This window comes from Chiloscyllium punctatum, chromosome 5 (genome assembly GCF_047496795.1).
Source record: "Chiloscyllium punctatum isolate Juve2018m chromosome 5, sChiPun1.3, whole genome shotgun sequence".
NCBI classification, from domain to species: Eukaryota; Metazoa; Chordata; class Chondrichthyes; order Orectolobiformes; family Hemiscylliidae; genus Chiloscyllium; species Chiloscyllium punctatum.
The window spans coordinates 85,753,437-85,773,675 of NC_092743.1; the positions used below are offsets into that span (position 1 = coordinate 85,753,437).

A 20,239-nucleotide genomic window follows, 5' to 3' on the forward strand; every position below is an offset into this window, starting at 1 on the left:
CTGAGATTAGAAGGGTGATGGAAGATCTGAGTGAAATTTACGAATACTGAGAGGCCTGGACAGAGTGATTGTAAAGAAGATGTTTCCATTAGTTGGAGAGACTAGGACCAGAGGGTTCAACCTCAGAGTGAAGGACTGACCCTTTAGAAAATGAAGGATTTCTTCAGCTAAAGGGTGGTGAATGTTTAGAACTCCTTTTCACAGAGACTATGGAAACCAAGTCAATAAATGTATTTAATGCAGAAGTAGATAGGTTTTTGATTAGTAAGGGGATCAAAGGCTACAAGAAAAGATAGGAGAATGGGGTTGAGATACATATCAACCATGATCAAACAGCAGAGCAGCTTCAATATGCTGAATGCCCTAATTCGACACATATCTTGTGGTCTAATAGGTATATACTAGGGAAGGCAGTAGTTGGCAGCAAGAAAATAAATATCTTTCATTATCAGTCTTGCATGCGAAAGAATATTTAGCATCCTGGGCAACAACCAGTGCGCGTGATGCTGTTATTGATGATCAGTATTGCATGTGTCTGTCATAAATAGTGTCATTTTCTGGCTATGTCACTAATTGATTTTTACTGAAAAGTCTTTGCTCTTTAGATTATACTTCTCACCTAGAATACTGTTTCTAGTGATACATTAAGAATGACCAAATTATCACAGTTGGATTAGAATTTGACTGTTGCATATAGACTTGAAGATGATTCAATTGATGTCTTGATTATTTAAAGTTGATTATGTTAATTGGACTCTTCTTTGTCGTTGATATTAAAATCATCCATTCATGCATCTCTGCCACAATGTCACTTCATCTGTTTCGAGCTAAACCTTCCTGCTATAAAGCTTGCCATATGTCTTGTTCCATCATCTCTTATATTTTCTCTAATGCACTCTGAGCTCATGACACCCACCTCCTGCATACTTACTTCCTTACTATTTGCATTGATAATCCAACTTCCCTCATGTCTCATATGCAATATAGTACTGCAAATGTTTTCCTCTCCTCAATTATTGTTTCCCTCCATTTCAAAGCAGCTATTGTTGTCCTGAAATAAACCTACCGTTGAATCCTCCTTCTTTCCAAACTGTCAACCCACCTCAACTTTTTCTCCATGTTATCACCTTCCACATTCAAGACCATGTTTCAATTTCATACGCCCCTAAAACCTATTAAACCAAGCTTATAATAAGGTATACCCACTGTCCCTACCCCTCCCCAAAATATATTCTCTTGACTCATTGTCCCTTTTTGGCTAATTACATTTCTATGAATCATCATCTTAATCCAGTGCCCAATATAAGAGCAAGTTATTATTATCTTATGCTTTTGATTGTGGTTACTTTAATTAGTTCTCACAAGGTAACGATAGACGAAATGGAAAAGATTTGTGCAATTATGTTCTAATTTGGTTAGTTTTGTCTTTTGCAGTGTTTTATTGTATTTGTTTGTTTGACCACCTGTAGTGTTATACTACTATTTTGGTTTTAGTTCCTGAAGAATGTAATGTAATATTGAAGTATTTTTCATATCTGATGAACATTTGTTTAAAATATAATTCTGTTGAGTTCACAGTATGCTGTTAGGCTCTTCCAATTTTTTCAATTGATTCATCAACTTTACTGTATTCATTAATCTGTTTTGTTCAAAGAACAATTTAAATTCTTTTCATTGAGAACTAGGCTGTTGTTAGCATTTGTTTCAGTTTGTAATGTTAGTGATGTATAAATCTTTATTGTAGTTCACTCATCTTTGCTTCATTACTCTCAGTAGATTATTCTCATAAATCGCCCAAATATTTAATCAAGGTAGCTTCCAATTTTAATTTGAATCAGAAAATTGATCTCAGATCATTTTATCTCTCTTTGGACAAATCAGAAGAGGAATGCAATTTCCTCAAATGTTTTTGCAGTTGCAAGAACTCCAAAGCAATTAGTTGGTAAATAGGGGATTACCAATAGGGGATTACCAAATAAATCTACATATTAGCACTTGTCATGAATTGGACCTGGTGGTATAATTCCTTTACAAGAACTTCACTTTTCAAATTTATGGTTAAAAGTCACACAACACCAGGTTATAGTCCAATAGGATTGTAGCTACCAGATAAGGCACAGCACTCTGAAAGCTAGTATTTCCAAATTAGCCTGTTAAGACTATAAACTAGTGTGTGATTTTTAACTTTGTCCACCCCAGAATTTATGCAAGAGGAAAGAGTCCTTCCTCGAGTTGGATTAGGGCTATTCTCAGCATAACATTTGGATAACTTTTATTTACTATGGGCATCACCAAAGCTTACATGAACTGACAGAAGTAGATGCAGAGAAATCTCCTGATCCCCACTCAACCCCCCCCCAGTGCATGTATCAAACCAAAAAAAGTTAGGAATTTATATGAATACATTCTACACAATAAAGAATGCTTCAATAAAAAAAAGATAGCTTTATTCTTTTCCACAGTGTTTTAAAAAAATAAATTAAGTGACTCTCTATAGCAGCCTTGGTTTTGATTTATGATGTAATAAAGTTCAAGTAACTGTAAAACTTACATAATTTGAAAGTATACATTGAATATACTTGAATATATGAGAACAAAATATTTTGCAATATTGAAATAGAACAAAGTTGGAAAATTATTAATAATTTTGTTATCTCTCCTTTTATTAGCTGGCCTCGTTGACAGCTGTATCGAGCAGATAAAGCATACCTATGTACAATTCAACCTTGCTTCACTGAGACCTGGAAAAGTGATCCAAAGGAAAAAGGTGAGCGTGGGGGTTAGATTAGCAGCAGTCAAATCAACCTATGCATTATTGTTCAAGAAATTGGTTAATGAACATGTACTACAGTAAAAACACTGGTGTTGTACTTAACCTTTAAAAATAAAATAATTTAACTGATTATGTTGTTAACATATTGATGGTCTCTTAGCAGTCTTATTTTGGTTAAAATATTCACAACTGATCTAGGTTAAAGGTGATTGATCCATAATATCGCTGAGGAGGCATTTTATTTGCTTGAACACTGAATATTAAAATTCCTTCAGTCTGGGTTTGTATTAATCTGCTTTTTATTGAAGTATGCATGTACCTTATACCACTTAGCCCCTGCGTACTAAACGAAAATCCCTTTTCACTCAACCCCAGCATTCCGTCTCATTTTCTTTCTGGCTGCATGGACCTCCAAGGTCCATGAGTGGCACCAGCCTCCAGAACCAGACATCCATGCTGTAGTCGGTATGCCAAAACTGATCACCGTGTGTGGAATCGAGGATCAGCTGTGCACGTGCCAAGCCATTCAACTTAGAGGAAATATTGCTTGTCACTACAGGCATTTTTTAAAGTGCACGCATAATTTTGATGTTTTTAAATTGAATTAAACGCATGCTTTGTTTATAAAATAGCAAATACTATATGTAATCTGTCACTTGATTTTTGTGTTTCATCATCATTATTTTAAATGACTATTTATATGTGTTTCTGGCAACATAGGATGATAGTCTTACCAGAGAGCTGAAAATGGTGATGCAGTTGCTGAGGAATTGCTTATATCACAATGTCGAATGCAAAGTAAGGCTACTACCAAAATTAGATGATGTTCTGGACTGTTATTTGCATTATTGTTGAAATTACGAACTTCCTCTTTTGCACTCCACCTTTTCCTACAGGTTGTAGCATCCGATGCTCACCTTGGGAGTGCAATTTATCGACTTTGGCCTTGGTTTTTAATGGATGACATGTTGATGTTGGCCGCTCTGAAACTGTTATGTGTCTACACGGCAAACCTACCAGCATGTGAGTATAGCTGAAGTACTGAGGAAAGCCTGAGGTTAAAGCAGAATAGAAACAGCGAAATACAAATAACATAGTTTCTAGTCAGTGTTTCTCACTTGATTTGTAGGCTAAATTAAGCCCTTCATCTCAAGCTAAACAATCTAAAATCAGTATAGATGAAAACGAACCTTCCAGCTCAGTGAGCAAACTCCCATCCATTGAACATTACTTTAACTGGACTGATTCACCAAATTGACAAAAGACATTTTTTTACTTTTAACCACTGAATGCAATCAAGATACATCTTACAACTCCTCTGGTTGTGTACTATGCTTGTATAGAAGTAGCCCACTTAAGTTCCAAATTAATCTCAGTCTTCCATCAGGGTCATTTTTACCTGCTGCTCTAGGAAAATCTTTCACTGTCACTCATCCTAAATATTCCAGATAAAAACTGTGGATGTTGTAAATCAGAAACAAAAACAGAAATTGCTGGAAAGCTCACTAGGTCTGGCATCATCTGTGCAGAGAAATCAGAGTTAATGTTTTGGGTCTGGTGATTCTTGCTCAGAACGTTTCTGAGGAAGGATCATTGGACCCAAAATATTTACTCTTATTTTTCCTAACAGATACTGCCAGGCCTTCTGAGGTTGCCAGCAACTTCTGTTTTTGTTACTAAATATTTCAGAACCTAGTTCCATCAACAATGCTCACCTCAGCAAATGTGTGAAATAGTAAGTCATATTCCCATTACATACTACATGTTCCTTAAATCTTCAAAGGTCCCATCCCCATCTGTTCTGCCCTCTTCTTTTGGAACAGAAATCAGCTGTAAGAAAGCATTCTACTTGTTGTTAACACATTCGTTATCAACTCCAGAAATTTGTTTTGTCACCCTCACACTTTGCATGTGTGCTCTCTCTCTCTCTCTCTCCGGGCGCTTTCTCTGGTGTGCTTGTTGTCTTTCTCTGCATGGCATTCTTGCTTGCGCTCTGTTTCATCTAGTCTCTATCTGTCCAAATCACAGCCGTCCATTTTTCTGTATCAAAAAAGTGGAGCATGTCATTTGATTTTCAATATGTTCTGGTTTGGGTTTGTGTCTCCATGACAATCAGTTCACATGGGCCTTTTGCCAGGCAGAAGTTTGGCATAAGCACCTTATCTGAGTCACCATCCAGAAAATTCTTTATCACGTAAAATTGTGTTTTTAAAACATAAGTGTCTTTTAAGAACCAGGATTTTTGATATTAAGCAAAACTGATTTCACTGAAATTACTTTCTTCTGGATCAGAAGACCTGCATGTGAATCTAAATTGCTGTGTGAATTTAAAAAGCTAGACTGTTATTAGAGCTTTATTTTCTAATTGGGAACAGATAGAAAGAAGTTTGCCCAGTTGAATTCTATGGCTGATGAGGTCTGTACTTAACGTAGTAATCATATAAATTACATTTCAGATATTGGAAGCATTTAATTAAATGGTACAAAAATGATGCATATCGAGATGGAGTAATATTGTAGGCAGCTAATCCAAATTCTGAATAAATACAAAATAAACCCAACTCTATTTATCTTTTTTCACAACAAGTGGCTTCCAAGGTATTCCAACTCAATAATTTCTGAATGGTTTCATGTTTGAAAATTTGCTTTTTGTTAAAAGTCTCTCTTGTAAAGATAAAATTACATGAATATGCAATACCTTAAAGAGAGGACTAGTGTGCATGTCATTGTCATGTAATTGGCCCATTGTGATGTGCTTCAAAGACTGAAGAAGTGACACCAGGTTTCCAAGACATTGGAGATGTATTTAACCTATATAGTTATAGCAAGGTACTCTTCTCTTCATTATTCCTGAGGCCCAGACACTGCTCTGTTCGTTGAAAGTAAAATACTGCAATTCTGGAAATCTGAAACACACTGAGAATGCTGGAGATGCTCAGGATGCCTGGCAGCATCAGTGGTCAGAGAAACAGAGTTAATGTTTCGAGTCCATTATGCCGCCTTCTTCAGAAGAGTCCTATGAACTTGAAACATTAATTCTGTTTCTCTCTCAACAGATGCTGTCAGTCATACTGAGTAACTCCAGCATTCTCTGTGTTTGCTCTGATAGTTGCATTCATTTAATTCCTATTAATAAGTACACTCTAATCAGTGTTATTGTGCTTTGAACTCATTATTTTATTTCAGTTAATACTAGACAATAGATGATATATTAAAAGTTCAGTATTTGCTCAGAGAAAAAAAAATATTTTGTCCTGCACTGACATACATAGTTTAAAAAAAACTAGAGTTTTGCTTGGTCAGTTTGTGAAATAATGTTGAAGGCCTTAACTTCCAACACCACATGATATGATTCAGCCATGCTCAATAGCTACACCAAGCATTTCAGTCTGTTAAAACATTGCAAAAGAAATTGTTGAGGTATAAATATGCTCTTGAAATATGGGGTGTTTAGACACATTTGCAAAGTTGAAAATGAGTAAAATAGAATAATAATACGATCAAAATAATCTAAAAGTTTACAGCAAACTCAAACTATTAGAAGCATACTTTCTGAATATATACCAAATATATATGGTTGTGACCTCTGCAGAAGCTATTCAAATAATTAAAACTCTATGCCTGGCCTAGTTTGTATAATTGTTGCATTCACAAACATTTTGGATTTTGTTTTCTCGATTAAAAGCATTTGTGATAAATGTATATCGTATATCATTCCAATGTATAGAAATTTGGTTTTTACAATAGAGGCCAGTGGGTTTTGGTTACACCTATGAATGTTTGCTTTTAAAGTTTAGAAAATTATTTGGATCTACATACTTATTCCTAGAACCATGTTATTTAGTCAACAATGTAGGCAGGGCCATGTGATGATAATGGATGAAGTGTTTAGGCTACTGAGTTTATGATAGAAATTCAGAACACAGCCTTCAAAATTTCATTTTGGGGGAACCAGTCACCCTGGCAGAGGAATTTATGTATGTGGAGTATCCAGGTTGAGAGAGTGAGTAGAGTTTGACATGCTCTTTGAACTGCAAAGAGGTGTAGGCCTGCAGACTTGAAAAGATATTCTAAAACTATCTCAGTGTTCCAAGGAAAAGAAGTGGGAAGGCCAGTTCCATGAGAAATATAAGAAATATAGGAGTGATAGTTTGCTGGGACTGAGTACCTGTGAAAATGTATCATTGGGAAACAGATGGAAACTGTTTATTTCTACAACTTTATTTTTTATTAGTGTAACAAGCTTGCATTCTTTTGTGAAACAAAACTTGCAGCCTCGTGCGTGTGTGTGTGTGTGTGTGTGTGTGTGTGTGTGTGTGTGTGTGTGTGTCAAGTGAATTACTCTAGTAACCAACTGCAAAAATTAAGCATGTCATCTGTTAGCTACTTTCATTCTGAGATCTGATTTGTCCAATATTACCATCAGCTGGGATCATAACAATGTGTAAATGCAAGTTGCTATTGTAATTGCGTTTAAGTCTAGCTATACATTTGATTTCATGCTCAAGGTAATTCTTCTGTGGATACTTTATAGGTACTTTTCACCTAATCATAAATGATGGGGAGGTTTTAGGCATTAGGAAGTAAGTATTGTTGTAGAATTCCCAGTTTCTGATCTGCTTTTGTAGCCGTTGTATTTATACAGTTGGTCCAGCATAGCCAGAATATTTGTGATAGCAATACCATTAAATATCAAGGAGAGAGTGTTTTTTTTCTTGTTTGAGATGGCTATGATGAGGCACTTGTGTTGCACATCTGTTACTTGTCACTTATCAGCCCAAGCATAAATATTGTTGAGGTATTGTTGCAGGTATCCATAAATTTGTTTAGTATGTAAGGAGCCTTGAATAGCACTGAACACTGTTCAATTGTCAGTGAACATTCCCATTTCTGACTTTATGAAAAGAGGGTCATTGATGGAGCAGCTGAAAACAATTGACCTTTGGACACTATCCTGAGGAACACTTGCCACGATGTCCTGGAACGGAGGTGATCACTGTCTTTGTGCCAGGTTTGACTCCCCTGATTTCAGTTGAGTTCAATTTTGCTAGAAATTTTCGATGCATACTGAAACATTGATATTAAGGTCAGTTACACTCACCTTCCCTTGAAAGTTTGTTTCCTTAGTTCGTATTTGAACTAAGGCTTTATGTGGTCAGGAACTGGGTAGCCCCATCAGGACCCAAAATGAGTATCAGTGAGCAGTGAGCAGAGCTGTGTAAGTACTACTTGATAACATTGTCGATTACTCCTTCCGCTTTGATGATCAGGAGTGGACTGAGAGGATGGTAATAGTCAGATTCAGTTTATTCAGCTTTTTGTGGATATGATGTAACAGGGCAGTTTTCAATATTGTAGGGTAGATGTCAGTGTTGTAGCTATTCTGGAACAGCTTAGCTGAAGACACGACTGCTTCTGAAACACCAGTCAGAAGTTTTCAGGGCCGATGGCCTTTTCTTTGTTCATCATCTACAGCCATGTCTTCACGTCACATCAAATGAATCAATTTGTCTAAAGACTTGCAAATGTGACACTGAGGCATCACGTGAGGCCAAGGTGATTGTCTATTTGGTGTATTCTGTGCATATGCATTATATGTTTGTTTCTGGATTCTGAAAGCATCACAAACTGGTATTTAACTATTTGGAAATTGTGCCCAATAAGGTATTCAATTTTGATTAATTTAATAATCTAATTCAATATGCAAGTTTAACTTCCTTGCATCAACATGTGAAATAGAGCATGCCTTCTAGAGGTACTATATTGCAACTTCTCATTGCATGTCAGTCACATTTAATTTGGCACTCTGACACAGTACTGTAGTCTGCATAACAATTCGAAATTTTTACCTGAGATTTTTCCCCGTATGCCTTGTTCAAAATGTTTACATATCATATTTTGGAAGTGGGATGTCATTTGCAGAAACTTAGTTACATTCGGATATAAATTTGATTTAGCAAGCGGTGCAAAACAAATAATTTGTTTCCAGTGTGCTTTTTCACATTCTGTGTCTGAGTTTTGATTTATTTCATGATTGCAGTAACAATTCTGTGTAATTGTTGTGTGGTTTTAAATATGAATAGTGTGGTATTTTATTGTTGGCTTTAGACCACACAGGCCTATACCTTTTAAGACAATGGCATTAAATTACAGCATGTGATTTTCTGATATAAAGGTACCCACCTCATCTTAAGCCACTAACTCTACAATGGAATCAACATAATCAGTCAGCTATCTGTATGTAATGTAGAGTAAAACTAGTAAGCATAGAATCCAAACACGTTTGTATTATCGTAATCTTGAAAATAATGAATGTTGCAAGTCAACTTCAAGATGTCTGACACATTGAGAATCAGACGCTCTGTGGTATGTTATGTGGACTAACATATAGTAAAGCACAAACTGCATCTATGTTCAGTTGGAAAGTCCAGATTGGGGGATTGAACATGGCATTATTCATTAGTTTCCAAGAATTGCAAGAACCCTCAACTGGAATTTGATATCCAGCATGATATAGCCTGCACCAAAAAAAAGGTGTGACACATGCTCAAGCTGTATGTATTATAATAAATTGCCAGCAAACTGATATTTAACAAGGGTAAATGCCCTTTTACGCTTAGCCAATGCTCCTGAAGATATTCAATTTGTGTGAGATAATTCCATGTTTCAAACCTTTGTTTATTCCTACATGGTGATATTTTGTCTGCTTAGCATTTAAAGAGTTATTTTATTGGATTAATTTTAGTTCGTAATGCAGTTATTGTTGCTGTTGCTTTTTAAAATCAAAATTGTCCAAAAAAGGATAATACCAGAAATGTGCAGTATACTTATTTAGTTTTGTTCCAAATGTGCCACATTCATGAATGCTGCAGCTTGAATTGAAGTCTTGCTGTTTTTCCAAATTGGTGTCTTTCAGCATGTGTTTCCCTGTGCTGTGGAAGTGGAGCACCACTTGTTTCCCATTCTTCTCAAAGGGGAATGGCAGGTAACTCCCTAGTTCACATGATCATGAAACTAGTCTTGCAGAAGACATGGGACAACAGCGCAATTCAACAAATGGCATTTGCTGTCCTTTCCAACTTGGCCGTTTCCCATGAGTGTAAAGGCGTGATGCAGAAGGTTAGTAATACTAGTGAATAAAGTTGTTGGTAAAACTTAGCAGTTCATTCTGCATCTTAAAATGTTGGCTTTTTTTTTAAAGTATTTATATGTTGTGCAATGATCTTATAATTCGATTAGAGGTTTATAAAATCTGAGGGGCATGGATAGGGTGAATAGCCAAGGTCTTTTCCCCAGGACGGGAGAATCCAAAATTAGAGGGCATAGATTTAAGGCAAGAGGGGAAACATTTAAAAGGATTTAAGGGGCAACGTTTTCACACAGAGGGTGGTGTATGGATGGAATGAACTGCCAGAGGAAGTGGTGGAAACTGGTATAATTTGAACATTTAAATGTCATCTGATGGGTATATGAATAGGCAGGGTTCAGAGGGACGTGGGCCAAATGCTGGCAAATGGGACTGGATTATTTTAGGATTTCTGATCGGTGTGGACAAGATGGATTGAAGGATCTCTGACTATATACAGTTCTATGACTTTATAATTGCTATGTTGTATATGAAAAAAACCAGACAACAATACCAGATTAAATTGAGGAATATGGAATGAGTTCTTGTGGAGGTGGAAATGGGACTTTTCAAATTCCTAAAAGGGGATATGAAGAAAGGCAAATGATGATATAAAGTATAAGATAGTAAAATAGAAATGCAAGGCCTTCATAATTATTTCATGTATAAAAATGAAGACAAAAGTACTACTCTGATTCTTAGGAGCAACTTAATTGTGGATCATGAATGTGCAGAGAGGTATCAATTTTTATGAAGACTGGTGGGCATGAGCATGTGAGTGCACAAAGGAAGCACAAACATTGTAAAGATTTTGGAAAACAATTAGTTCTGAAAATGTTCTGCAAAACTTTAGGTGAAGAACCTGATGGCATGTATTCAGGGAATTCAAAAGAAGCCCTGGCTGGAATATGATTTGAAATGACAGGTGTTCATAAAAGGGCAAAAACATTCAGTCTCTTCCATCTAAATGCTTGCCATATTCTGAGTTTAAAAACGATTGACAGATTTGGAGTGATTTTCAAGTAGCAAAGAATGCTGGTCTCCATGTTTCATATAGAGCTCCTTTCTGACTGAACCAGAGCGCATATCAGCTGAGCTTTTGTACCCTTTAGAGTGAATTGGGTATCTGTTAGGGGAGTGGAACTAATCATTCAGACAAACATTTCTCTTAATTTGGTAAGGAATTAAAAACTGCAGAGCATCAAATAATTTTATTTTGATGCACATTGAATTGCAGGTTTTCTGCTCACATAAGAACATAAGAAATAAGATCAGGGGTCGGCCATCTGGCCCCTTGAGCCTGCTTTATTGTTCAACAAGATCATGGCTAATCTTTTTGTGGACTCAGCTCCACTTACCCACCCAGAGTCCATTACCCTTAATACCTTTACTGTTCAAAAATCTATCTGTCTTTGCCTTAAAAACATTCAATGAGGTAACCTCAACTGTGTCACTGGGTAGGGAGTTCCACAGATTCACAACCCTTTGGGTGAAGAAGCTCCACTTCACCTCAGTCCTAAATCTGCTCCCTCTTACTTTATGGCTAAGCCCCCTAGTTCTAGTTTTACCCCCTGCTTTGATCTTATCTACTCCCTATAAAATTCCCTCACTGTAAAATAGCAGTAAATAAATCTAAAAATCTGTGTGATCAAGATTGCAATTCAGACTTTGGATTGCAACTTTGTCACTTAGTAGGCGTGTCTGTGAAAGCAACCTCCCATAGTCTACTGGACAGGTAACATATTGGATTTTGAAATCAATGGTTCTTTGCTTTGCAAGTCAGTCTGGACTTCAGTTCATTTCATGATTCTGATCTTTACTGTAGAGCAATTTCTTGCAAAACTTCCTTGCCCTACCATTACCAAAGACAGCAGGAAAACCACTAAGCACTCGTGCTATGCTTTGGCTTAAGCTGTTGCTGAATATATCTTTTGAAGATGAAGGACAACAGATTATCCTGAAGATGAATGGTAGTCTGGAGCTGTTGACAGCAATGTCCCAGCACAAGCACAAGAACAACCAGACTACTGCCTTGCTTGTGCTTCATAATATTTGCTTCAATCCTGCCAACAAGCCAAAGGTTCTAGCTAATGGTAAGTAACTTTACACTTCTGCTGATTATTCAATGTTACTAGTTTGTGAATCATGGATGAAAAATAAATTGTTTTCAAATCGTTAAAAATCAATTTACTGCCTTTGGTTTCATCTTGAAAGTAAACTGGTGATTTCTGAGGGTTTCATCTAACTGTAGTTATATAGTTCTAAGAAAGTCTGGCACAGTTTGGGCTGTGATTTTCAGTATAATAAAAGAAAGTGTTGGTTTCTCTTTGCTCTGTGCAGAACTGCAAATGACTACTAATGTGCAAGCTTTCTATACCAAATGGAGAACAAAATTCTGACTTAAGCTTATTTACATTTGCCAGATTTGTAGCTGCTATGTTTCAAAACCAAGGCAAGCCATCTGCAAAGCTCCAATTAAACTAAACTCAAGCTGGAGGAGCAACATTTCATTGTTCAATTCAACATATTTTTGCCTTTTCAGTTCATAAGATATAGGAGGTGGAACGGTGGCTCAGTGTTTAGCACTGCTACCTCACAGTGCCAGGGACCTGGGTTTGATTCCAGCCTCTGGTGATTGTCTGTGTGGAGTTGGCACATTCTCCCCGTGACTGCGTGAGTCTCCTCCAGGTGCTCCGGTTTCCTCCCACAATCCAAAGATGTGCAGGTCAGGTGAATTGACTGTGCTAAATTGCCTATAGTGTTAGGTGCATTTGTCAGGGTAAATATAGGGTAGGGGAATGAGTCTGGGTAGGTTCCTCTTCAGAGGGTCGGTGTGGAATTGTTGGGCCAAATGGCCTGTTTCCATACTATTGGGGATCTAATCTAATCAAACTGAAGGAGCAGAATTAGGCTGTTTGCCCCATCGAGTCTGCGCTGCTATTTGATTATGGCCTTGTGGACTTAACACCAAGTTCAACAATTTATGTTATAATCTCTGTCCTCATTGTGGTTTGTATTTCCCTGTTTGTTTGTTTTTTTTTCTCTTCCATTTCCCTCCAATTTCCCTCACTTTGCTACAGAATAGCATCCTGTCATTTATATTCCCCTGCTTCCCACCATATTGCAAACCTTCCCTTTTTGTTCTCTGATTCCATTTATTCCTGCTCAAAACATTTGATATTTGACTCTCTCTGGCCCGAGGTGCTGCCTCATTTGTTGAGTATCTCCAGCATTTTTGATTTCATTACATCAGTGGAAAGTTAGATGAGAAAGTCCAAATTAGGAATCTGTTAGAGTTTGAGGTAGTAATTATCCGTTGAAACTGTTGTAAATGTTTTGATCATGAACAAAAGTTTTGTTGAAAAAAAAAGGTGTAGTTGCACTCAAACCATTACGAAGAATTGAATAAATTTGTAAAGGAAGGAGATTTGAAGCATTATGGTAAGAAATAGGTTATTAGAACTAGAGAGCTAGAACAGAAACAACAGATTATCTTTTATGCAATGTAATTTGTTTAATTTTCCTGTTTTGGTCTTTTGAATAAATCTTCAAGAATGGTATTCTTTAACGTCACAGTGTGAGAAGTACCTTCATCATTGAACCCATTATAAACAAGAGCTGTATTTATAGCCATAGAGTCGAAAGAGATGTACAGCATGAAAACAGACCCTTCGGTCCAAACCGTCGATGCTGACCAGCTATTCCAACCCAATCTAGTCCCACCTGCCAGCATCCGGCCCATATCCCTCCAAATCCTTCCTATTCATATGCCCATCCAAATGCCTTTTAAATGTTGCAGTTGTACCAGCCTCCACCACATCCTCTGGCAGCTCATTCCATACACATACCACCCTCTGCATGAAAAAGTTGCCCCTTAGGTCCCTTCCCCATCCCAGGGAAAAGACCTTGCCTATTTATGCCCCTCAAGATTTTCTAAACCTCTATAAGGTTACCCTCCAAAGCTCCAACAAAAACAGCCCCAGCCTGTTCAGCCACTCCCTATATTTTGAATCCTCCTACCCTGGCAACATCCTTGTAAATCTTTTCTGAACCGTTTCAAATTTCACAATATATTTCCGATAGGAAGGAGACCAGAATTGCATATAATATTCCAACAGTGGCCTAACCAATGTTGTTGCCATCTGTAATTATCTTTGAAAAAGTAGTGGCAAGCCATCTTCTTAAACTGCTGCATGATGTAGATGCTACCATAATACTGTTTGGAAGGAAGTACCATGAATTCGAGCCAGTGTTAGTGGAGGAACCATGATATAGTTCCAGTTCTGAATGATTTGTGACTTGGAGGGAAGCTTGCATGTGATTGAGTTTCCATATAACCTTGTTACCCTTGCCTTTCTAAGTGCTGAAGATTATAATTCTGGGAGTTGCAATCTAAGGAGACTTGGCCAATTGCTGTAGATGGCAAAAACTGCCATGATATTGCATTGACAGTAGAGTTAAATGGTGCCAATCAAGTGGTTTGCTTTCTCCTGGAAAATGTTGAATGCTGTAAACTATAGAGTGTTCCATCACACTCCTAACTTGTATCTTGTACATAGTAGAAAGACTTTGGGACAGCAAGAGGTGAGCGCGTTATTGATGAGTTAAGTGTCATAAGTTAGCCCAGGTGTGTTCTTATGCACTGCTCATTAAACTAAAGACCACTGGTTTGATGCTAATAGTAGAGTGAGCAATGTGCTGGGCTATGAGATTACAGAATGTGCTTTGTCACATTCAGGGTTCATAACTGTTTACGAATATCTAGAGTGCATCATCAGTGATGTCAGATGATGTCACATCACATTTGCTGGGGCCTGAGGAACCCAGTTGAACAATACTTATGTAAATATTTAAAAATGTTCATCAATTTGCACTGGTATGATATCTAGTTCTCATCTATAAGAACATACAGAACCGAGTTTTGATGTTTATACATTGCTGTGGCATGTTGTGTCATAGAATTTAAAAATTCCCACAGTGTGGAAGCAGACCATTTGGCCTACTGAGTCCAACTGATCCTCTGAGAAGCATCTCACCCATAGCCACCCTCTACCATATCCCTGTAACCCTGCACAGTCCTGGACACTATGGGCAATTAAGCATGACCAATCCCTGTAATTTGCACACTGACGTATTCAGTTTTGATAACTGCTGGATCAGCTCTGAACTGGGTGAAACCGTCACATAACTGAGGGCATCATTGTATGGAATGAGTGAATGGATACACAACAGATGTGTATGAAATGATGTTCAATGTATTCTTGCTTTTTTCTCTTTTGTCCCCAGATAAAACCATGTCAGTACTTGCTGCATGTCTAGAAAGTGAAAATCATACAGTTCAGGCCATAGGTGCCTCAGCACTTTGGGCTTTACTTCATAACTACCAAAAGGTGAGCGTGTTATCGAATTCTCAGCATTGTGATAAAATTTATACCTAAATTACTAGCAAATTGAACTTATCTCCTGACTCTTGTAACAGTTTTTAAGTCATTGACACAGTCAGTTGTGCTATATCGCATATTTCCTAAAACATGAATCACATGGGAATGGTACTATTGCATTATATCAGAACAAACTATATTCAATTTTTTTTCTCAAAACATTAATACCGAGCAAACAGATGAATCACAAAAAATATTAAATTTGAACAGCAGTTTATTTTACATAGCCCAGGAATGAGCGATTGGGGTTATTAATTGATGAATAAATAACAAAGATACTTACACTGGCACAATTATTTATAGATGACATGTTTTCATATATATGAGTATTGCAAGCTGGCAACCTCAATGGATATTATGACATTCATGTATACCTTAACAGACTGGATAACTGAATAATAGGCATCAAGTGTAAATTTTTATATCAGCTGTTCTGAAATCTGCACTCTTGTGTTGCAAAGCTTTGTTTACTTGTCATCATCGCATTTTATCTGAGAATTCTGAGACCTTTCTCATTGAAACGTGCCTTTTTAAGAAGAATGGAAGATCTAAGTAACATTGAGCAACGTTATAAACTGAGACACTAGTTGGTGCATCTCACAAATAGAAGATTTAAATAACTGGCACATCTCACTGTGCTGATTTCTTTGTAAGAAACGCACAAAATAACTTTTCTCTTTCTTAAAGTAAATGTGCAGTGTGGTGAATTATCTTGACTATGTCCTTATCTGTTAATATTAATGGGTTTTTTTTAATGTAGTAAATGGTTTTTGTTTTATCTTGTCCTTGTCAATGTATTTGAAATAAAATTGTACCTTAATTAAAACTAATGATGAGAAAAATTTTAAGATCAATTAGTTAGAGTCCTCAAGTTGTAAATTTTAAGATCAATTAGTTAGAGTCCTCAAGTTGTAAAGCTGTGCTATACAGAAACACACCTTTCTGTCCATCTCATCTATGTCGACCAGATATGTTAAATTAATCTAGTCCCATTTGCCAGCATTTGGCCCATATCTGTTAAACCCTTCCTATTCATATACCCATCCAGATGCCTCTTAAATATTGTAATTGTGCCAGCCCCCACTACTTCCCCTGGGAGCTCATTCCATATATGCTCCTCCCTCTGCATGAAAAGCTGTCTTTAGAAACTCAGAATTTTGTAAAAATGGAAGAAATTTCTGCATTACATTTGATTTTACTGAATATCTTTTAATAAACCTTAGGTACCCTTTCAATCTTTCCTCTCTCATCTTAAGCCTACGCCCTCTAGTTTTGGACTCTGCTACCTTGGGGAACAGACCTCGACAATTCACTCCATCTATTTTCCCTTGTGATTTTATAAACTTCTTTAAGGTTACTCCTCAGCCTCCGCTCCAGGGAAAATGGCCCCAGCCAATTCAGCGCCTCCCTGTAGCTCAAACGTTCCAACCCTGTCAACATCTTTGTAAATCTTGTCTGAACCCTCTCAAGTTTCACAACATCCTTCCTATACCAGGGGGACCAGAATTGTATGCAGTATTCCAAAAGTGGCCTATCCAATGTCCTGTGCAGAAACAACATGACCTCCCAGTTTCCATATTAAATGCACTGACCAATAAAGGCAAGCATATCAAATGTCCACTTTCACTGTGTTCTCTACCTGTGACTCCACTTTCAAGGAACTATGATCCTGCACTCCAAGGCCTCTTTGTTCAGCACTTACTATTAAGTGTATAAATCCTGCCCTGATTTGCTTTTCCAAAATGCAGCACCTCACACTTATCTAAATTAAACTCCATCTGTCACTCCTCAGTCCACCACCCCAACTGATCAAGATCCCATTGTGCTCTGAGGTAATCTCCTTGGCTGTCATTACAGCACCAGTTTTTAATTTATGCAGTACAATCATCCTAATTCTTATAGCACCTTGTCACACAGTACTTACTGGGTCCCATCTTCCTCATATTTTCATTAGGTAAGGCTTAGAAACTGCTGTTAGCCTTTCTTAGAGTGGGATGGAGGCCAGAGAAAGGCCAGATTACAATGAGCAGTTGTTTTGGGAGAATATCGAGGGTAAATTAATGCTACAGTGAGAAAATGTTGAAGCAAAAAAGGAAAAGTATTAGACAATGGGAAAGAACAGAACAGATACCCACAGGGAAAAAAAAAAGTTCTAATCCGATATGTGAGAATGGCTTATTTCTGCTCCTGTGTGTAATGGTCTTAAAAGCCACTGGAGGTGAATATGGAGTGTAACATAATTTCATTTTTATAATATGAAATATTTAGGCATGTCAAAAAAAAAAGCCTCCTCCAACCCCAAACAAAAACAAAAACAAATTAGCTGTCAACAACTAAAGCAAGTATAGTCTTTATAATGCTTGGGCAAGCGACTTCCTTTTGCTCAGTCCTCTCCTACAATACATTAATCTTATGTTTACTTCAACGTAGTTTTCCTTGTTTGATGTTTTTACAGTGAAAATATGTGAATACAATGAAATATTATAACTTAACATTGATTATCAAATTGATATTATATGTACATTTGCACATTATAATTTTGAGATAAATGTTTCTTACAGGCCAAAGTTACACTGAAAAATCCATCAATCAAGAGGAGAGTAGATGAAGCTAATTTTTCACTCAAGAAGTGTAAGTGCTCATTTGTTCATAAGATTTACATTTATGTAAACAAAGTGGTCAATTTTTTGAGCCTTTATAAAAATAATTAACATTGTGTGTTTATTTTGTGAAGTTACATAATTTAAAATTTGTATTTAACTGTCAGCTCCTGACACACATTAGAACTCATTTCAGTAATCAGCTACCTTTCAAAAAGGAATAGTGTATACAGATTTTGGGGTTATGGTTTGACAAAACTCCTATTCATCACAGTTGTACAATGCTATCTTTTTGGCAATTTGATTTCGTTAAAATGTAATTTGTTGATTACTTTAATTATTGCAACATAGTTTTTGCTCCATGTCTTTCAACAAATACTGTGCAGTGATCTGTTCAGCAGACTGATTTTTGAGATTGCCTTGTTTTGAGATTTATCATTTGATAGTTGAAATGCATGAGTTGCCATTGTTAGGTGTTTGTCTGAAAACTAATTTTATCTATTTATGAATTATTTTCTAGGTAACCTTGAAGGTTCTCTGAATATTTATCTTATGAAGTGTCTGAAAAATCTTGCAATTTTGCTGAACAGTTAGTGACTGCAATGCAGATGTGAGGAATTTGTTGTGGAGTGGGGTTCGTCCTGCTTGTAAATCATGTATATATTTGATTGGTGTTCCACTACTTCTTAGACAATAAAGTTTTCATGTTCTTTATTTCTGTTTGTCAATGTTACTTTGATTTTCCTTTAAGGGTATGCCAGATATAAAAGGACACTCGCTCCGAGGTCATCTAGAGCCAGACAGACCATAAAAGATCTTGAGGTTGAATTTTTAATCCTGGTTGGAGTCCAGATCAGAGGCAGAAAGATCTTGCAATCTGACACTATTGACCATAATGCTATTTCCCTGTCACAGTCCTGAAGTGGAGTCAGGATCAATGTCACATTAGTTGACTGTCAGGAGTTTGTAGCCAATTCTCTGCTTCTTAATTTAGTTGCAAGGTCAATGAAGCCAACTGGGATGTTTAATTGACAATGCAGGCAATCTACATTGGTTTGGACCATGTGAAAACGGGTGAGTTGGGCATGGGCAGGAATAAGTCATGATTGCTCCCTCATGGACATACTCATCCCTGGATCCATTATGGCCTTCCCCTTTTCTGTTAGCATGTCCACTTTGGCAGTCCCTACCTCAGTCAGTGGTGCTATTGATCTGAGCAGTGGTGGGCCTTCTAGAAGTGGGGCCATATCCACACTCCCTGATTGATCAGCAAATCTGCTCCCTGATCTTTTTATTGATACCCCATTTCAAAATAACAATGGTCATGTTTCTGGTACACCATGCAAAATTGGGCATTAGCATCTTGGAAAATCAAGCCCAGATAGATGCTAAATTAGGTGAACTCAACCAAAATGAAAGTTAGGAATCAAAAGAGCTGGCTGCAGCTAGGGACAGCAAATCAAGTGGTTCACCTTCTTGACCACTTCGAATCATCCTCTGTGATTGAAAATGTATCTTGTGGCTGGTTGTTGGATGAAAACTGGGCCACCTGTATGATGGTTCTATGGTGCAATTTTCTGCTGGTATTTGGTGTGCAAGCTTACATCTGAAACACTATCTCCAGATATATTCAGAGGCTTGACAAACTGTATTCCAGCATGAGTCAGCACATTGGGAAGCACTGGGGAGATGAATGTAACGCCTACTGTTTATAAATTCACAGTTGTGTTTGTTGTTTCTGACTTATAACCGCTGAAACATCCGTAATATGCAGAAACAATGCTTGAAGAAAAATATGAACATTTGTAAAATGGTCTTCAGGCTGCATTTTATAAGACATGAAAATAAATGCACAGTTTCATTGGAAAATGAAATTAGTACACAATATTTAGTAAGAAAAATGTGTTTTTTTTGCCAGAACAGCAGTCTGATATCTACAATGCAGCATATTAGTCACTATAGTATGACCAAGGTCCTCCTGAAATAACTCATTGTTCAACATGCTGTTCACATCGAAACCACAAACACAAATGTGTTGCTAACATGCAGCTGGTAGACAAAGCAAATCTTACATTTCTTAAGTAACATTGTCTCCACAATGCGAGTTACAGACATTAGCTATGCTACAATAAGGTCATATTGCTCTGGAGTAAAATGTTGACCATAATGCATATATTTTTCTACAGTCAGACTGAAATCTTTCAGAGTGACATTTTTGTAAATTAGTGGGGTCGATCTTGGTTTAATGTAACACCACAAATTACATTGACCTTAACCAATTCAGATGATTATAAATCCT

At 37.0% G+C, this 20,239-nt stretch overlaps 1 protein-coding gene across 6 annotated transcripts in view; it reads left to right on the forward strand.

The window, feature by feature from the left end:
- rttn (rotatin) overlaps positions 1-18,656 on the forward strand; it is a 230,500-nt gene extending 211,844 nt beyond the window's left edge. For all 6 annotated transcript variants that reach the window (XM_072570663.1, XM_072570665.1, XM_072570664.1 and 3 more), the window contains 8 exons: positions 2,670-2,767; positions 3,494-3,571; positions 3,670-3,796; positions 9,690-9,892; positions 11,725-11,992; positions 15,186-15,289; positions 17,902-17,971; positions 18,461-18,656. In XM_072570663.1, the coding sequence (XP_072426764.1) occupies positions 2,670-2,767; positions 3,494-3,571; positions 3,670-3,796; positions 9,690-9,892; positions 11,725-11,992; positions 15,186-15,289; positions 17,902-17,971; positions 18,461-18,534 (1,022 nt within the window). In that variant the 3' untranslated portion in view covers positions 18,535-18,656. The remainder of the gene's footprint in view (positions 1-2,669; positions 2,768-3,493; positions 3,572-3,669; positions 3,797-9,689; positions 9,893-11,724; positions 11,993-15,185; positions 15,290-17,901; positions 17,972-18,460) is intronic.
- The last annotated feature ends 1,583 nt before the right edge of the window (positions 18,657-20,239 follow it).